Source organism: Lepisma saccharinum, chromosome 21, assembly GCF_977018435.1.
Source record: "Lepisma saccharinum chromosome 21, izLepSacc3.1, whole genome shotgun sequence".
Classification (NCBI taxonomy): domain Eukaryota; kingdom Metazoa; phylum Arthropoda; class Insecta; order Zygentoma; family Lepismatidae; genus Lepisma; species Lepisma saccharinum.
This window is the reverse complement of record NC_139249.1, coordinates 37,111,089-37,132,628: the sequence shown is the minus strand read 5'-3', so window position 1 is coordinate 37,132,628 and position 21,540 is coordinate 37,111,089. Positions and strand designations below refer to the sequence as shown.

Here is a 21,540-nt window from a genome sequence, read left to right as displayed (position 1 = left end):
TAAGTTTCTCTGTAATTATAAAATTGAATTTTTTTCCATTGTTCTTAAATTCAGACTTGAGCCCACTATTTATATAGCAACTGGATTCGACTTACTTCCTGTCCATTAATATCAATCACTTTGTTGATGAACATTTTTTTGATTATTTTCATTAGATGTAAAAGTAAAACGTAACAGCAAAAATTGGTAATTGAAGAGTAATTAATAGCCATTCATAAGTTACATAATTTTTGGAGGGAAAATCAACATTAAAGAAAATGAATTTGTTAAAAGTAGTAACGATAAATAAATTGTTTTATGATTTGAATATGTCATACAAATGGACAAATAAACAGAATTGCAATATTGTGTTAAATTTTGAAGAAATTATTCATTAATTGCCACCACATGGTGGTAGTGTGTGTGTATATACGTACACCCACGTGACCTTTTTGCAACGCACATTGTGGTATAAATTGACACAGCTCGTCTTCTAAAGGTTAAATGTATATACTCTCTTCTGTTTATCCACAAGTAATGTATGCATTCTAGGTAAGAATTTTTATAGGTTGTTTTGTATTCATGTTTTTTTTTGCCTTTTTCCAGAGTTCTGACAATGCTGAACAACTGCCTCATCTACAAGACTCACCGTGAGTTGAAGGCTCAAATACAGCACTTCTTCTGCTTTTCCACCCAGCTTCTCATGTTCCAGGTAAGAGCATAAGAAAATGTTCAGTCACAGATAGTTATGCCTAGAGCCATCAACATGATAAGCACAAACAAGTAGTTGCAAACCCTGTTTTTTCAGGCACTATTTACCCTAGTACAGAGCTAGCTAGCCCAAGGGAGGGGCAACTCGGACACTCACCCAATGCCCCATTCTTCAGGGAGCCCAGAGCCAGATAAAACTAATTGATTGTGTGTGTTTATTATGTGTTATAAGTAGACCTCCGATTTTTAGGTTCTAAAGAGTGTGCTTTTTGTTTCCTAAAATAATCTCTAAAAATCCCAAATTAGGCTAAAAAAAATCTTGAAGTTAAACCGGCAAGGAAATTATGCAGAAAAATAGAGAAGTGTATGTAAATTCAGAAAATAAATGTTTTTGGGAAAACATTTACTTCGTTTTTATTGCAAAACTGACCTTACTTAAGCTTTTGGGTCCCAAGCGTCTAGGTCGAGATACCCAAATGTAACCCTCGTGGTCGAGATACCCAAATGTAACCCTCGTGGTCGAGATGCTGTGTCAAGGTCGTAGTTTTTTTTTTAAAAAAAAAGTATTTCAGGGGATTTCCCTCCTTTCGCCCTCCATATGTACGCCGAATGTGCATAAATTATATATCGTCTGAATCTGTGATTCATTCTGCGTGCAACGGTATATTGTTCATATCTCCAGGGCAAATAGTCTCTGAGCTAAAGTCATTTCAAGGTACTGCTGCATTTTGAAGCTTGATTCAGTGGCGTGCCGACCATTCGTTTTGGGGGTACAACTCACGTTACATTGGTCATATGATGATAATGCAAATATTTTTGTGTTCCTTACATGTCAGCGATCATTTCCATGTGCATGTCGACACTGTCATGTACTTTTTTCTTGGGGGGGATGGGGGACCCCATTTTTTCCCCAAAATTTTGGAATTTTGAGAGTTAGCCCCCTCCCCCCACGACATATACACCGAATTTGCATAAATTTCATATAGTCTGAATCTCTGGTTCATTCCGCGTACAACGGTATATCACTCATCTCCTAGGGGAATTAGCCTTCAATCTACACTCATTACATGTGAAAATGGCCTTGGGACACAAAAGGTTAAAGAATAACCCTTGTAGTTTGGATGAATACATAATAATTGATTTTTATTTGAATACAACAGCCTGTTAAACTGTCTGTATATTTTTTAATTGTTCAAATTTTCAACATTCTGAATACAACACACTGATTGGTAAAAAAGTAAAGGTAAAGTGTTCCCCTGTGCATAGCACCATGCCATGAAGGCGTATAGGGGGTGTGGGGGTAACGCCCCACACTTTCTTGATCCGGTCGTGAGTGCGGTGATGTGATCAGCATCACGCCCCTGACCGCCTTTACCCCCCAGGGTTTCTCGCAGGTACCCACCCATGTTATTCGATGCTGGGTGGGCGCCGGGGCCCACTGATTGGTTAAATACTTAAGTTAATCTCAAATGTCGTAAAGTAAATTATATAAATATGCATTTAAACAGTGTTTGTTGGTGAAGTGGGTCAAGCCCTCTTTGCAGTTGCAAGATTTGACTGTCGTACATCATTCAGTTTTTGATACTTTACACAGATATAACAATTTGGAAACTTAACATTTTGTCATTTTGGGGAGGGCATTTGTTTGTTTCATGGTGTAAAATCTCATGGAACTTTACAATTTGTTTAATCTGCACCAGCAAGGATGTAAATTGAATTGGACAGCCAAATTCAGAACATTTTTTAGGTTTATTGCTCTATTTTTTTCTGCTGTAATTATGAAATTAATTTACATAAGGCAGGTAAAGGATGGAGTTTGGGACGATTGCACACTTCATGTTGAAGATTAACAATAAATATTGATTGAAACACGAAAATAACACACATGTTGCCGGCACGTGACATAAGAAGTTTTCTACTGTCAAAATGAATATAGAATTAAGGTTGAGTTAACTATTATTCGGTCGTCTCTGAATGCTATATTGTATTTCACCCTTAAAAAAAAAACTTTTCTTTTTTCTTGCATCTTCTTCGCCCTTCTTCTCTGTTGGGGGAAGAGAAAGAAAGAAATATAAAACGGAGAGAGAGGGTGAAACCCTGTCGCACCTCGCCTGGCGGTTTAAGGTAAAAGGTGAAGTTTCCCATGCATTCACTGTACCATGAAGGCACATTTAGAGGATGTGGGGATAGAGCATTAGGAGGTGAAATGATCAGCACCATGCTCCAGTTGCCTTTACCCCCAGGGTTGCCTTCCACGTACCCATTGATTTGAGGCTGGGTAAGCCCCAGAGCCGCTTTTTGCCGGAAAAATTCCGACCTTAGATCACCTACCCTGGGAATCGAACTTGGATCCCCCACAAGCACTCAGATGCCCTACTGACTAAACCACTGGGGCTCGGAGAGTTAGAGTTATAAATTATAACAACATGAATTATTTGATTGGGAGACAGATTAAAAATACCCTTCTCGAAAAGTCATTAGCCCTTGAATTTACGAAAAGGAGATACAGGTGTTCTACAACTGAAATATAAATAGCACTACCGACAAGTTTGGCTTTGATCAAGAGAGAGATTTACAAGAGTGAACATGCAAGCATATATATTTTTTTTTTTTTATGTTTGCTATATTCTGATGTGGAACGGACCGATGCCAGGACAAAATGTTGCTCCCAGTCAGTCAGTGGGTAATTTTAAGATGAACATTTCATCCCACTCCCCCAGCAAAATCACTTGCGAGAAAAATGGTAACATGTGAGGCTGTGCTGTGGTGAATGCTCCATTTCAGGTGACACACACCTGACCAATTTACTTGATCGAAAGTGATGAAGTAACTTTTTTTTAATTTCACAGGGAGGTTCAAGTGATCCCTCTCCTCTTTCTGGGGACCATGGACCTATTAGTAGTGAGTGTTATATTTTACACTACTGGTTTTTCATGAATCCGATACTTGTTTTAAGAAGGAAGGAGCAGAAGAAATTGCTTAGCTTATAACACAAATCACAACACCTCCCACTCCTTGCGAGTAATCCAGATTAAACCCTCTATGATAGTATATGACTTCCCAATGGAATGTAGAAATTTTATACCATATTGCCAAATATAGTCCCCAAAATATTTGGTCTAGGAATTAATTCGTGCGGTTGTTACACACACATTGAAGCTGTAGTTCAAACACAAAATACATAAATACCTTAAGAAAAATATTGTCCATCGCGAGCCACCACTTTCGCCCATCTGTCACGCAAGTTATGGATTCCGTGGCGAAATAAGTCCTCATCCTTTGAAGCGATCCAGTCAGAGACCCATTTTTCAATATCTTCTGAAGAAGTGAACCGCTGTCCAATCAAATCATTATTCATGCAATCGAACAAGTAGTAGTCCGAAGGAGCAACGTCTGGTGAATACGGCGGGTGGGGTAAAACTTCCCATCCGACATTTTCTAAATAGATTTTGACCGGTTTTGCAACATGTGGGCGAGCGTTATCATGTTGAAAAATAAGTTTATCATGTCTGTTCTCCCATTCTGGTCGTTTCCTGGCCAGAGCTTGCTTCAAACGCATTAATTGTCGTCGATAACGTTCTCCATTAATAGTTTCACCCGGTTGCAGCAGCTCATAGTACACCACACCTTTCATATCCCACCATATGCATAGCATAACCTTTGCACAGTGAATATCTCGTTTCGGTTGTGACGGACCTGGTTCACCTGGCTTCACCCAGGCCTTTTTTCGTTTCGGGTTCTCTTAATGGATCCACTTCTCATCGCCAGTAACAATGCGATGCAAAAACCCCTTTCTTTTCTGTCTTTGAGGCGTTTGGAAACTGTTGTTTGATCAACGCCTAATGCTTCTGCAAGTTCTTCCTGCGTTTGACACGAATCCTGATCGAGCAATGCTCTCAATTCTTCGTCTTCAAATTTTTTTGGCTGTCCAGGTCGCTCTTGGTCTTCCAGGCCGAAATTACCATTTCTAAACCGTGCAAACCACTTCTGACACGTTCGCTCAGCTAGCGCATGGTCACCATACACTTCCACCAAAATACGATGACTTTCGGTAGCACTTTTCTGCATGTTAAAGTAATGAAGCAGAACACCCCGCAAAAACACTTTATCTGGCACGAACTGCGCCATGTTCAGTTGACTACAAAATGCTGTTGTTGACGCATCAATCAACTGCCCTATACTACGAACGATGCGCGCTGACAGGAGTTTTCAACGCATGTGTGGCTACACGGAACTGTGGGACGATACGCTCGTTACGCCATCTCTTGTCCAAGCGCACGAATTAATTCCTAGACCAAATATAAATTTTGAACCCTCCCCCACTACAGAAATCCATTGACAATCTAAGATTTAACACTTTATCAAGACCTTCATGTCTCCCACAAATTTAATGCTCAATCCTTCCACCAAAATTTTGTGTGTTCATTGTAAACTTACTGTTGATATTGAAGAGTGTCTATTGTCCCTTCCAAAAAATCAATTCTCAGTCCCCATGCCAAATCTCTCAACAGTCTAAGGAAGTGGTTCCCAAAGTGTGTGCCACTGCATCCTGGGCCGACTTCGCCCGGCTTACAGGGGCACCTTGAAATGTTCCAATATTTTCACTGAAATTACACTTAACTTGTTACTGTATACATGGTTTTAGATATGATTGTTCCAAATATGTGCTAATTTAGTACTTTTAAATATAAAATGTTTCTGAATTTGAAATATGTGTTTATTTTCTAACTTTGGGCAAGCAACCTAACCCCACTAACTGAGCATTGCAGGTGTTAGATAGGCCTACATTCTCACTTGGGTGCCACAAAAATATCTAGAAACACTAAGGGTGCCGTGAAACGAAAAAAGTTTGGAAACCCCTGGTCTAAGGCATAATACCTTAATAGGTATACCTTAGTTTTTCTTGTATGTACGCGTTGCTTGCCTTGTAGAATTATTTTCCTGTAGTTTACGGTTATTACAAGCATAAGAAAACAGTTTATTGTCGTGACGTTTTTGTATTACTGTTTTCTTATGCTTGTAATAACTGTAAACTACAGGAAAATTAATAGGTATACCTTAATAATAGTAATACACAAGGATATCCGCTCAAATTTAATGCTCAGTCAACCCTAACTAAAATTCCTGTCATAATCTAACACTTAACACTGATATTCAAGAGTTGGATATTCTCTCTCCCACCCCTCCTCCCCCAACGTTTAATCCTCAATCCCCATGAGAATTCATGTGACAATTTAAGGCCTAATTTTTTTAGTAGTTTGATATCCCCCTCCTCCTATTAATACATATTACCTGTTACAATTCTCTTAGCAGTCTACAAATTGCTATTTATTTAGCTGTCGATTGTGCATCCACAATCATGCCTGTGGGCACCCCTGTGCCTAAATACTTCCGTTCATTCATCTAATGGGTTAAATATAGAGCACTTAAGCTATAATTGAAGAGCTCGGGTGTAAAACATGGTAAGTGACATTTTGGTAATATTTTTGTTACAAAGTAACAATTTTCCTTCAATTTTCGAGTGAATTGTCATGTCGTACAATTTGCATTGGACTCAGTGTAGCCTTGTGAAATTGGTAAACAACACGAAAAACAATCTATCTACAGTTAAGCTTCTAATAACCTTTTTTCTTAATGAACTCGAAGATGACCAAAATGTCACTTACCATGTTTTACACCCTAGCCCTTCAATTTTTTTTACATATTCTTTTTAAAAAATGTATAAATATTGAATTTTATATTTTAAGGAAAGAATCCCCTTCTCCAACTTTGATTGTGCAGCCCATGCCATAATTACATGCTATGGACACCCCTGGCTAGGCTCATGGTTACTTGTATAGAGAATTATTGTTGGCACTGCTCACGTCAAATGTATTATCTTAGTGTGAGTGCTGATTGCCAATTGATTACTATTAACTGTGTTTTTTCAGAGCCTGCTAGATACCCGGGGAAACCCACAGTGCTTTGCAGGTATTGTCACCCACCTGAGCTATCATGAGCCAGGCAACCTTGCTTTCGTTTTCCTCCTGAAGTCTGGAGCTTTTCACAGACTCTGTGCGAAGAATGAAAATGGGAAGTTCAGAGATGGAGCACTGAGCGTGTTGGTCGTTGTCCTCAGCTATCTCTTTGCACGCAGAGTTCTGCACCCGTCAAAGATTCATAAGAAGTACAAAGTTTCACGTGTAATTCTGCCTCCAATGCCACAGATGTTCAAGGAGGTAAGTTTACTTATTGTCTGCTTGCTTTTGTGGATATTTCTGTCTGTTTACAGCTTTGCATGTGAATGAATTAAAGCTAAGAGGTAGCAAGTGGGCATGGAATGATAAATTTAATATGAAGAAATGTGAAACAAAGGGATTGTCATGTTGGACCTACCTTGTAACAGGACCATAGAATAAAATCGGCATGAATGCAAGTAAGAATTCAACACCAAGCTTACATCCTCTCAAGGAAACATTACAGGAAGCGTGGAGAAGAAGAAATTTAACTAAACTGCAAAAGCTTGTGAGAAATGAAGAATTGTGCAAATAAACGACTTAATTCAGATAATCCGAAAATTATACAGTTAAAAAACAGTAGTTGAGAGTAGTTCTGTCTTCTCAGAGCTTCCTGATATGATGTGAATGTGCAGGGTCGAAAACTTGCTTTTGATTTTTTTACTTTCTTTTGTCATTTTAATAAAAGCTTTTCCGTAGCTCATCATCATCACCCTTCGCCATTTCCTGCCTCTGGCTGGGTCGGCATAGCGGTCGAGCCTCTCCATGTTTGCCTGGTCTTCCACCACTCCTCTCTTTCCATGGTGTTCCAATCTTGTCCTCTTCTCCTAATACTCTCCACTATTTACCTTCTTACATTTCATAGGTACTTCCCTGTTCCATATTAATCTTCAAATGCCTTGATATAGTCCACCACCCATTTGTCCACTTCTGTTTACCTCCTCGTCTATTCTTCCACTTTTTTCAATTATGCTTCCTAGATATTTGAAGCTCTCCACTACCCTCAACTCTTCTTGGTTCATTTCTGGCTCTGTTTTTTGTTGTTATTAGCACCTCTTTTCTGTGCTGAATTTCATTCCTGCTCTTCTGATTTCCTCATTCCAACTATCAAGCTGTCTCTGTACTTCTTCCCTGTTCCCCCATATTACTAAGTCACCAGCGAACAACAGGGCCTTCATCTCTTCCTCTCCTATCTTCTTTTCCATCTCCTAGTTAATTGCATCCATTGTAATTATGAAGAGCAGTGGGGAAAGAGCACTTCCCTGTTTTAATCCATTAATTATGCTGAACCACTCCATTCTTCCCACTGGTGTCTTCACACAGTTCTGGTTGGCCTTGTATGTGCTCTTCACTCTACACACTAATCTCTTCCTCGACCCCTTTCTCTCTTAGAGGCTTCTGTTCTGTCCATGCTATCATATGCCTTTTCTATATCTACGAATGCCATAATGGCATAATCAAATCATTTCCATACTTGTAGTGCCTTTCCTGCATTTGCCTTATGGTGAATATCAGATCTTCTGCTGATCTGCCTCTTCTAAATCCATACTGTTCCTCTCTCATGTTCAGCTCTGTTACTTCCCTTATTCTTTTCTCTAATATTTTCTCATACACCTTAGCTGAGTGGCACATAAGTGTTATTCCTCCGTAGTTTTTACATTCCTTCTTGAATATGGGAACTATTAGTCCATTTGACCAATCTCTTGGCACTTCTCTCTCTTGCCACACTGTACAGTCACTGCACACCAATCACTCCTGCTCCTAGTATAATTTCCACTGGCACTTCATCTACTCCTGGTGCTCTACCTCTCTTCAGAGCTTCCTCCACTTCTTTCCATGTGAGATTCACCTTTTCCTTCCTGTTTTCTTTTTCCCTCACTTCATGTTCATTTCCTTTTTTCATGTTCAGCAATTTCTCAAAAATATTTCTCCACATTCTCCTTATTTCTTCATCCTCTTCTACCATGTTTCCCCTTTCATCCCTTAGCTTATAGCTGTCTCCTCTTTCTCTTCTCCTCTCTCTCTCTCTCTCACTAATCCATACAATACTTTCTTGTTCCCATCTACATCTTCTAGCACTTTGGCCATTCTTCCATCCACTTTCTTCTTTCCTCCTTTACTACTGTTCTTGCCTCTTTCTTCTTTTCCATGTACTCTTTTCATGTATTTTGTGATTTACATTTAAACAATTTTCTAAGTGCATAATTTTTGTTTTTCAATGCGCCTCTAGTTCTTTCATTCCAGCATGGTGTTTCTTTTTTTTTTGCTTGCTTGTTCTTCCACATACCTTTTCAGCTGAGTCTACTAATTATGTTTTAAATCTTATCCATTCTGTTTCTGTTCCTTTGGGTTTATGTCTTGGCACTTTTGTTCGCAGTATTTCTTGATATTTCTCTATTATCATCTTATCCTTCAATTTCCACACTCTTATCCTTCTCTTCTTCGTCCCTTCTATATTTTATTTTCCATCTCCTCACATCTCCTACTAGTAGCCTGTGGTTACTAAGTTCTCACTGGTATTACTTTAATGTTGTTCATTATCTTCTTTACTTCTTCTTTACCAATATACAGGGTGGCAATTAATGAACTATATGAAATAAAACAGTCATAATTTCTGAACGGTTCGCATGATGACGTCCAAACTGCGTGGCTGGCCACAGGGCATGATGGGAATTCGTATGCGCATACACACGCAACGTGTTGATGTCGGCCATTTGCAAGTGAAAATGTCACGGTACAGCGTACAGGAGCGTATATCACTTGTGAAGGCCTATTATGCGAGCAATAACAGTCAGATTGCGGCGCAAAGGAAGTTTGCGACCGAGTACAAGTTAAAGACAACCGGTCCAAGTGTGCTAACAATCAAGAATTTTATTCGCAAGTTTGAGAGAACAGGTAGTGTTTGTGATGTGGTTCATGCAAGACGGAGCTCAACCCCATCGGACCACGAGTGTGTTTGACGTCATGGAGTATTTTGGGGACCGCATTCTGGCTCTGGGGTACCCAGAGACCACTGGAAGGGGACTCCCTTGGCTGCTTTATTCCCTGGATCTGAACACATGTGACTCATTTTTGTGGGGCTATGTTAAGGACAAGGTGTACAAAAATAACCCCAAAACCATTGCCGAGCTGAAAACTGCCATTCAGGAGGTCATCGACAGCATCGATGTTTCGACACTTCAGCATGTCATGCTGAATTTTGCTGTTCGTCTGCACCACATCATCGCCAGAGATGGTAGATATATCGAACATGTGATAACCTAAATCGGAATGTCTGTAGTGCCGTTTACATGTGCAATACAGTTTGTGTACTACATGGTTTGTCACTAATTTCAGTTTTATTTCATATAGTTCATTATTTGTCACCCTGTATAATCTATAACAGACTTTAGTTCATTATTCCAACTGTATCTTGTAATCTTATGGCTGTCATATTTTTTCTTAAACCAGCTACTACCTGCTAACAGTCCATTTCTCTTACACAAGTCCAGTAGCCTCCTTCCCTCCTCATTCCTCTGTCCCCATCCATCTGCTCCAAATACTTTCCTATACCCTTTCCCTGTCTCTTCCCACTTGTGCATTAAAATCACCCATCACAATTTGCCATTCCTTTCCTACTTCTTCTTCCAAGTCTTCTTCAAATTCTTCTTTCTCCTCCCTTGTACATCCTGTTTGTGGAGCATACACTTGAATTATTTCTATTACTTTCCCTCTTACATTCATTTTTAGTTTTATTATTCTGTCATTTACCCTTTCTACTACCTCATTTATTCCACTTCTGACTACAAATCCAACCCCAATTCGTCTGCCCTCTTTAGTCCCTGCCCAGAACAGTTTATAGTATTTCCTCAATTTTATCTCTCCTCTCCTTCCCATTTCGTTTAACTCATTCCAAAGATATCGATCCCTCTTTTCTCCATTAGATCCACAATTTCTTGAACCCTTCCTGTCAGTATTCCAATATTCAGTGTTCCTATTCGTAGCCCACGTATTCTCCAATTTCCAGTCTGGCTTCCTACTTTCTTTTCTCGATTTTTTTTATATTTTTGTCTGTCTGCTAATCGTGCCTGTCACAGCCTACACCTGGGTGGTGAGGCTTCCACCTGTGGGTTCTCCGATATACTCGTGTTTTCTGTCAGGGTTCCAACTCCCTTAGCCTTTCTGGATCCCTCCAGGCCCACAAGGCAGTGGGGGCAAACATTTTTATGGTGATGTTTATTCGCTATAAGACAAGGCTGTCGATGGATATCTGTGGTCTTTGCTAAGTATGTCCATGCCACTGGACACCCTCCACACCCTGATAGCCTTGCCACGTAGGTCGGGTACTGCTCCGGTTTCCCCTTATTCACAGCTTACCCTCGTATCTGAGGGAGGTTTCATTTTCTGCCACCAGTGACTTGTCCAGTAGCTGAGGCTCGCACTAGCTAATATTCTAAAAATCATTCATCTTTCTTGGTTATATAACCTGATATAAATTGTATACATATTTCAAAAATTAATGTAACATCAGAAATGTATATCTATTAAGTTTTATACATACATATAACCCACAGCGCGACAGCCCTTGAGAGCCTTGGCTTACCTACCGAATGCTGGTCTCCCTCCCACACTGTTCCTCCGTCACCTGTTATAGCGTGGAGATCTTAGACCAGTATTGGGGTGACGGGTGGTCAGCCCGATGAACCCCCAGCCGTTGTAGGTCTTCTCGACCGGGTTACCGCTCACTCATTCGGAGCTCCCCAATTTCCTCACGATGGTGGGTTGCCACCGGCCCTGTACGTAGGCCGAATAAATTCCAACCAGAGCCAGATTCGAACCTACGCCGTCCCGCAGCAAACGATCTCAAGACGAGTGAACGCCTTAACCCGCTCGGCTACGGAGGAGGACTTATACATACATATGTTACTTTATAAATTTTATATATGAGGAATATCCATAAAAGAAGTTATTTTTCTATTTCAGTATCTCTGACAAAAGAGTTTGTCTACTTTTGTTTTAAATCCACTTTATTCTCATATAGGCTAATCAGGACTGAACTTAACATTGAAAGTGGTATTTACAGTTCTTCAAGGAGTGTGCAATATGGTTCCACCAGGTATCAAACATTGCAAGAACAGTGTTACCACTACACCATCAGGGAGATCCTCAATGTCCCCAGAGTTCACATTATTTTTTTGCAAGTCCAGTTAATACATAACTGATTCATGATCAAAACCTGATCTTTGTGTGAGGAACATGGAAATAAAGATATTTCTTATTATACTAAGTTCATACAAGAATTATCTTTCCTTCTTTGTGGAAATAGAAAGAGAAACAGGAGAGGAAGAAAAGGGAGAGAAGAGCAGAGTAAAAGAGAATAGTTAATTTTAGTACCTGGCAACACTTGCAGAAGGTCATGACTCCCTAGACGTAGTCTAAAATCAACTGTGGTGAAAATCCGAAACTAAGCTCTTCGACAAATTAAAAGATATCATTAATTCATGAAATGATTTTTCTTGTATGTACGTTTTGCTGGCATTATAGAATTATTTTTCTTGTAGTTTACAGTCCTTTCAAGTACATAAACACAATTTTTGATGTAACATTTCTGGAGAACACACGTTCCCTTTGTCAGACATGTATTCTTAGTTTAATAATTGTTAATTATGACTACAATGTTGTAACTGTAACATTAATCAAACTAAGAATAAATGTTCGATGAAGGGAGCGTGTGTTCTCCCGAAACATTAAATTAAAAGTTGTGTTTATGTACTTGTAAGAAATAACTGAAATAATATTCTGAGCAAACAAGAAGACTAACAACATAGTAAATACTTCAATACAGTATCAATTAAGAATATCTCCTATGTATTCTTGTCAACTTCCGTGACAGAGTAGTTAGCACAGCATGCTACAATGCCAGGGGTCTCTGGTTCGAATCCCAGCCTGGGCATGGCTGTTCTTTGTGATGGTCCCTTCATCAATTTCATCGCACCATCATTCATCATCATTGACATGTCAAGAAACGGAAATATGAGGCCATGGATGTTCCCAAGGTAAAATATTCCGGAGGTAAAATAGTCCCACGTTCGGATCTCCGGGTGGGGACTACTTTGGGAAGTCCCTGGACTAAGGATAAGATCTACGTTAGGAATAAGGATATTAAATTAGGCACCTGGAATGTTCTGAGCCTTTACCGGCCTGGGGCATTTCAGTGCACAGTTAATGAGATAGTGAAGTATAAATTAGATGTAGTAGCTGTCCAGGAAGTTAGGTGGCCAGGAGAAGGGAATTGTAAAACTAAAAATTATACTTTTTTCTATGGTGGTACTGAAAATCATAATTTTGGAACAGGCTTTTTCATAAATAATAGAATTATCTCGACTCTTAAAACAGTAGAATTTATTAATGATAGGATATCATATGCAGTTTACAGGGTAGGTGGTGTAAAATTATTTTAATAAACATACATGCAACAACGGAAGATAAAGATGATTTTTGTACAGAGTTAGAACAGGTCTTTGATAAATTTTCTCAGTATGATATGAAAATTCTGTTAGGTGACTGTAATGCACAGATTGGCAAAGAAGAGACATTTAAACCCACGATTGGTAAAGAAAGTCTTCATGAATTAAGTAATGATAATGGTATAAGATTGATTACTTTTGCAACCTCAAAGAATTTAATTGTGAAAAGTACCACTTTTAAACATAAAGATATCCATAAACATACCTGGTCTTCTCCAGATGGTAAAACTCAATCAGATAGATCATGTTCTCATTGATAAGAGAAGGCATACTAATATAATTGACGTTACACATAGAGGTGCTGACTGTGCTAGTGACCATTATTTAGTAATTGCTAAATTAAGAGGAAGACTCTCAGTGATAAATCATAAACAACAAAATCTAAAAGTTCTAAAATTTGATACAGGAAAGTTTGCTGATGAAAGAATTAAGAAAGATTACCAAATTAAACTGTCAAATAGATTTGATGTTTTGCAGGATTTAAATGATGATGAAAATATAAATGAAACAGACGTAAATAAGAATTGGGAGCACATACGTAATGCAATAGAATCAGCAGCTAAAGAAAGTATAGGATACCATAAACCAAGAAAAAGTAAGCCATGGTTTGATAATGAATGTCATAATCTAATAGAAATAAGAAATCAGGCTAGACTTAGGTGGTTAAATAACTCTAATGATACAAATCTAAGCAATTATAATAGAATAAAGTAAGAAGTTAACCGCACGTTTAGAAGTAAAAAAAAAGAGATTACTTGAAAAGCAAAATTAACGAAATTGAAACAAACAGCAAAAATAAAAATATCAGATTTATATAAAGGTGTAAATGAATTTAGAAAGGGGTGGCAACCTAAAGTAAACTTGATAAAAGATAAAGACGGTGATTTTCTAGCTGACCCAAGCGATATTCTAAATAGATGGAAGAACTACTTTAATGACCTTTTAAATGTCCATGTAGGAGATAAATCAGAAGTAAATGAAGTACACACAGCAGAACCTTTAGTTCCAGAACCTAAGTAAAATTCGTGTGGGTATTAATATGTCTGACAAATTTACAATTCATGATGGGTTAAAACAAGGAGATGCATTATCTCCATTGCTCTTTAATTTTGGCTTAGAATATGCTGTTAGGAAGGTAAAAGAAACTAAAGAAGGACTAAAATTAAATGGTGTGACTCAGTTGTTAACATATGCAGATGATGTAGACTTACTGGGGGATGATGTGAATACAATTAAGAATAATGCTAAAATATTTTTCAAAACTGCTAAAGAGATAGGTTTGGAAGTTAACAAAGAGAAAACTAAATATATGCTTACAGGCCGAAACCAAGGGTTAGGTAATAATCAAAATCTAATTATTGATAACAACTCGTTTGAACCAGTTTCCAAATTCAAATACTTAGGAGTAATATTAACAAATGAAAATTATATTAAAGAGGAAATAAAAAGTAGGCTTAATTCAGGAAATGCATGTTACTTCTCTCTTCATAAACTTTTGTCTTCTCGTTTAATATCTAAGAAACTAAAAGTTAAAATATACAAAACAGTAATTTTGCCTGTAGTATTATATGGGTGTGAAACTTGGTCCCTTACATTGAAAGAGGAACATAAATTGAGAGTATTTGAAAATAAGATCCTTAGGAAAATCTTTGGACCTAAAAGGGATGAGGAGACAGGTGAGTGAAGAAGGTTACATAATTTAGAAATACATAATTTGTACTCATGTCCAGATATTATTAGAATAATTAAATCAAGAAGACTTAGGTGGGCAGACCATGTGGCACGAATGGGAGAGGAAAGAGGAGTTTACAGGATTCTTGTTGGGAAACCAGATGGTAAGAGACCTGTAGGAAGGCCAAGACGAAGATGGAGGGACAACGTTGAGATGGACCTAAAGGAAATCGGTAGGGATGGAAAAGAGTATATAGATCTTGCTCAAGATAGGGACAGATGGAAGGCCTGTGTTGCTGCAGCCATGAACCTTCGGGTTTAAGAAGGCTAGAGAGTTAGTTAGTTTTAGTTATCATTCATCCCCATCTTCACGATTAGCCAAAAGTAAAGCAAAATAAACCAAATCAATCAATCAATTCTATGTATTGTTGACAACAATAATGTCTCACTGAGTTATCTCATATGTACAACATTTATTTACACTTCTACCCTTCACCGTATATACATATTTTCATATCGAATCCAATATCAACTGCTCCCAGTTGCCTTTTGCCCTATAACACAGAGAATCGCACTTCTCAGGACTTCACTCTACGAGCGCACTATTTACCATAGCGCTAACCCGCCCCTGCAGTTTATCACGCAGAGGTCCCTATGCCGTCCTCGTATTAAGTGCAGTACAACTTAGAGCTATGAGTGCACTATTTACAATAGTGCTAACCCGCCCCCACAGTTTATCACTCAGAGGGCCCTACTCATAGCTACGGTGCTTACTCTGTGTGTATCGCTGCATCCAAAAAGCTGTCAATCCATTGAGGGACGGCCACTTTCTGCGATCTGCAAGTCTGAAAATATGAGAGCATAAGAGAGGCCGTAACAAGTCTGAACCGGTATTTATACCGCCGACAAACGACCCGCCCCCAACCACCAAGGCAAGGTCCTATTGTTACCTTTGAAACAGGGAAGTCGTTGAGGGAACCCAACCGTTGGCTTCCCCAGCTACCGGGCAAAAAGCAATAAACCAGAGCATGTACAAAGAAATACACTTTTACATATATACTTTTCAATTTCCAACTGTGTGCGTAAAAACCACACAGGAGTAGTATTAATCGAACAATGATGTGTGAATGTAAGCTTGCATACAAAAATGTAGATTTTTACCAGCATCTTTTTGAATAATGAGCTGGCTTAGAAACCCGCAAGGCTTATTATAGAAATAGTGTAAAATATTATTAGAAGTTAACCTGATAGGTAAAAACAATAAGATAATAATATATCCAATATTTTAAGACCTTCAGAGTTCATTTCAGTCTTACATATCATATGTCTCAAGCCCACCATAGCTAATAATGAATAATTTTTGTTTTGCCATTGTGATATTTAATACGCACGAACATGGTTTTTCTCTTACTAAAAATAATGTTCACTTAAAGGCACTTTGGAAATGTGAATATTCATTTGTGTGTCTTAAACACATTTTCATGTTGTTATTCAACTAGTGTCATTCAGCCTGAAGTGTTAATAGGAGTTGACTCTATTATATTGTGAAATGTCCTTGAATTGTTGACAGCTTAATTCCTTTCATAATGTGTTGGTAATTTGTTATTCTGTTCAGTGCTCGAAGTGGAAATGGCTAGATGGGAAATTTATGCAAATTTTTCTGGTTAGGTTGGTGAAATCACTCCCCTCCCCCACTTCAAGCCCTCTTCTTGTTTTAAATTAGTAAAAACTGCAGGATATACAAATTGTTGGTTCCTACATGGAGACCCATCGGAGCCTTTTTTTAAAGACCAGCTCTGAAACACTGCATATCATTAATTTTTATTGTTGATTTTACATGCGCACATTGCATGGAGTGATGAAATGTATCTTCTGTATTTGCAAAATAGGAGGTGGAGAAGTATAACAAGCAAGTTGAGATTGTGTTCAGCCGTTACTTCAGATGTGTTGCTGAATATTGTGAGCGGACAATGGGGGAGGACCGGTACTTGCCACTGTCGAAAGTGGAATTTCCTACTTTGGAAGGATTTTGTCCAAGTGGTAAGTGTATAGGTGGAATTGTTTTTTAAACTACTTTTGTATCTCATGAAGTAGAGCTCAAAATTTCTGAAAATTAAATAATCCCTGGGGAATGGTATACCCATGTTATCTTTCCAAGGTATGCTGAAGTTTAAACTGCAGATATTTTTAAGCAGTACTCTAGTAATTCATATGGCATTGTTTCATTGTAACATTTACAATTGGGAATAGACCAAATATGAAATTTTAAGTAATATTGATAACTTACTGATAAGTAATATTCTACCAGAATTTTGTACTTTGTTTAAAGGCCACTTTATAATCAGGACTGGATCTGCTATGTAAATTGAAATCCTAACTTTTGCAGTGTACCTCCAGTAGGTATTCTACTGTTTTACTACAAAAATTGCAAATGTTCTGTGTAGAACGTGAATGCTCCATTCACCTCGTAAAATGTGTGTATCCAGATGTAATTAGGATACATAAATCATGCCTTTATATGCATAAAATGAACAATAAAATCACTGAATCGTACACTCAAATACAGACTACGAGGGTCACTCTGAAAGTTTTGCGAATCTACAACAATAAGCCAATGCAACATGCTGCTGGTGTTTCTATATTTAGATTGGCATTTCAATAGCAAACTCTGCAAGTTTCAACTTGCTCCAACAATGGGCTGAGTCAGCATGGTAGTTTACACAGCAGCAGTTGAGGTTTCGTTTCGAGCAAGGATGGATCTGAAACAAGAGCATTTCCATGCTATGATTTTTTATGCCTTCAAAGTTGGTTTAGGCAAGAGTGAGTGTTGTAAAAGATTGCACCATGCATTTGGGAATCTTTGCCCTTCACAAGCCACCATCTATTGATGGTTTGCAGAATTGAAGAGAGGATGAAGATCGCTCAGGGCAGCCTGCTAACATCCACAACAGATGAAAATGTGGTGAAAGTTGAACAAATGTTGAGAGAAGATCGACGATGTACAATACATATGTTCAGATTCAGACAAGCCTAAATATTGGATCGGCAGCAGTTAGACAGATCCTGGATGAAAAACTTCACGTCAGGAAGATTTGCAGTCGCTGGATCCCCCACAACCTCACAAATGAGCAGAAAAGAACACAAGTGGATTGGTGCCAGGAAATGTTAGGACAAATTCAGTGGAGGAAGACCAAAAAAAAAATTTTAACATCATAACAGGTGACGAAAGCTGGATATACCAATATATATGAAACTGAAATGAAGTGGCAGTCATCAGTCTGGGTCTTCCCTGGGGAGGATCCTCCAACAAAAGTGAAGAGATCAAGAAGTGTTGGCAAAAAGATGATCTGTTCATTTTTATCTGCTAGTGGGCACATTGTGACAGTTCCACTTGAAGAACAAAAAACAGTCATTGCCAGATGGTACACGACAAAATGTCTGCCCAAAGTGTTTGATGCGTTGAGGAGGAACCGTCCAAAGACAGGCCTGTGCAGAATCATTCTGCATCATGACAATGTCTCTGCTCACACCGCAAGGGAGACAACAGATTTTCTGAATGAGTCATGAGTCAAAACATTACACCATCCCCCTTACATCCTAGATCTGGCCCCATGCGATTTTTTTCTTTTTCCTAAAGTGAAAAAAATCATTCGGTGTCGTCGATTTGACTCACCTGAAGCTGCGGTGGCTGCATTTAAACAGTGTCTTTGTAGCATGATGCATGGTGTTCAGCATTCAAAAAGTGGCTTGAACGGATGACACATTGTATAGTGTATGGTGGAGAGTACTTTGAGAAGATGTAATGGAATTTTTTTTTTTTTTCATTTTAAGGCTTCCATTCTCAAAACTTTCAGAGTTACCCTCGTATTTATAGAAATATCAGATCAGTAAAATGATCAGCAATTTTACTGATACACCGATATACTTGGTTGTGTAAGTTGAAAGTGGCATCAGGTGAGTTCTGCTGGAATAACATTAAAAAATTCTATCCTAACGATTTCCATTTAACTGTTTTCAGGTGGGACTGTGGAAGAAAAGCTTGTGCAGGGAAACCAAGTGAACAAGATATGCTCCTCATTTGCTGCCTTGTCTGGCCATGGAGACAACAAGCTGTATGACCACAAGTCTCTGGTCTCCAACTTAAGGCACCAAGTAAGCACTGATTTATTGGACATTTTTTATGAATTCTGGCACAGTTGTCTGAGCGTTAGTTGCAGTCTGAACGGCTCATCTTTTTCTATATGGTTTCAAATTGTTTACTTATTGTACAAATTAATATTTTGCTTCATTTTAAACAATTGTGTTGTGGTCAACCTGTCACCCTTTCTTTTCATGCATATTTCACCGTATTTTAATTTTTTAAAATTTATTTTTTGTACTTGTAATGATCTGTTTATTATAATCCTTCTTATTCATTACATTTTTGATAAAAGTTGAATAGTAGGAAAAATAATGTATTACCACAGTTATAAATGTTATTATACAGTAATATATATATTATAAACTAACAAAAGTATATTTTATTTGAAATAATTATTATTATTATGTAAATGGGGATCCACCAAACTAGTGAATACCAGCATAACTATTTTCCATTATTTCTTTTGCAATTTATGCAGTTAGTATCTAAATGCATTTTGATATTAACCTTTTCATGTCTCGTGCAAGAAAAGGCTTTAAATGTTAAGGGGATTTTTTTAATGAAGTATGTTGTGTGGCCTCTCACCTACAACTGTAATTATTACAATTTTCAAAATTGTGGAATCATTTGTTCTTTGGATGGAATGGTAGAATATAATCTTGTTCCTGTATTTTTCACTGTGTTTTCCAATGCATTTTTTTATTATTCTGTTCGAATACTAACTAAATTAACTTTATTTATGTTCTTAACAATAAGAGTAACAAACTTTTGGCTTTCTTGTATATTTAAATAAACGCTGTCAATTTTCAGGGGGGGGGGGGTCACCGACCTGTTCGACCCCCCTCCCAACGCCCATGGCCACGACTATTGTAAAACCAATGTCAAACATGTAGAGATGTGTATAATTTTCTGGAAATTTGTAGTACTGTATAATGATGTACAATTTTTGGAAGGTGTCACCTTTCATACAGTGCTGAATGTATTATTTATCCATTAATGTTTGTAGTTTGTATCTTTTTTCCTCCCAGTTGCATTTGAGAGAGCATCCTTTCCTAGAGGGGAGGGGGGGAAGCATATTTGCTGAAAATTTACATTGAGATGGGGCATAGCACTGTCAGCAGGACAGTGACTGGTACAAAAAGTATTTTAAAAGCAGTGCTTTTTGAGCATCGAGATCTGTGAATATGGTAGAACCTCACTTACAGGGTCATGCCTAAGAATTTTGTATCACGCATTTTTCTGCTATAGCTGTATTCTATTTAAACCCACGATTGGTAAAGAAAGTCTTCATGAAATAAGCCATGATAATGGTATAAGATTGATTACTTTTGCAACCTCAAAGAATTTAATTGTGAAAAGTACTACTTTTAAACATAAAGATATCCATAAATATACCTGGTCTTCTCCAGATGGTAAAACTCATAATCAGATAGATCATATTCTCATTGATAAGAGAAGGCATACTAGCATAATTGACGTTCGTACACATAGAGGTGCTGACTGTGCCAGTGACCATTATTTAGTAATTGCTAAATTAAGAGAGAGACTCGCAGTGATAAATCATAAACAACAAAATCTGAAAGTTCTAAAATTTTAATACAGGAAAATTTGCTGATGAAAGAATTAAGAAAGATTACCAAGTTAAACTGTCAAAAAGATTTGATGTTTTGCAGGATTTAAATGATGATGAAAATATAAATGAAACAGATGTAAATAAGAATTGGGGGCACATACGTAATGCAATAGAATCAGCAGCTAAAGAAAGTATAGGATACCATAAACCGAGAAAAAGTAAGCCATGGTTTGATAACGAATGTCATAATCTAATAGAAATAAGAAATCAGGCTAGACTTAGGTGGTTAAATAACTCTGATGATACAAATCTAAGCAATTATAATAGAATAAAGTAAGAAGTTAACCACACGTTTAGAAGTAAAAAAAAGAGGAAAAGCAAAATTAACGAAATTGAAACAAACAGCAAAAACAAAAATATCAGATTTATATAAAGGTGTAAATGAATTTAGAAAGAGTTGGCAACCTAAAGTAAACTTGATAAAAGATAAAGACGGTGATTTTCTAGCTGACCCAAGCGATATTCTAAATAGATGGAAGAACTACTTGAATGACCTTTTTAAATGTTAATGTAGGAGATAAATCAGAAGTAAATGAAGTGCACACAGCAGAACCTTTAGTTCCAGAACCTAACTTGACTGAAGTTAAAGATGCTATTAAAAGGCTAAAGAATAACAAAGCACCTGGCATTGATTTAATTAATACCAGCTGAGTTAATTAAATATAGTGGAAATTCGTTAATATGTCAAATTCATAAATTAATTTGTTTAATATGGAATAAAGAAGAAATCCCTCAACAGTGGAAAGAATCCATAATTGTTCCTGTGTTTAAAAAAGGTGATAAAATGAACTGCAATAATTACCGTGGAATTTCTCTACTCTCAACAACATATAAAATATTATCTAACATTATTTTAACAAGACTAACACCATATGCTAATGAAATTATAGGTGATTATCAATG

General features: G+C 37.6%; 1 protein-coding gene across 1 annotated transcript in view; it reads left to right on the top strand.

Annotated features, from left to right (window-relative positions):
* The window catches only part of LOC146004388 (putative ATP-dependent RNA helicase DDX60), a 72,446-nt gene that overhangs the window by 46,855 nt on the left and 4,051 nt on the right, over positions 1 to 21,540 (top strand). Inside the window, exons 5-8 of the mRNA XM_083143196.1 lie at positions 586 to 691; positions 6,621 to 6,908; positions 16,753 to 16,903; positions 18,882 to 19,015. Of these exons, the coding sequence (XP_082999322.1) occupies positions 586 to 691; positions 6,621 to 6,908; positions 16,753 to 16,903; positions 18,882 to 19,015 (679 nt within the window). The remainder of the gene's footprint in view (positions 1 to 585; positions 692 to 6,620; positions 6,909 to 16,752; positions 16,904 to 18,881; positions 19,016 to 21,540) is intronic.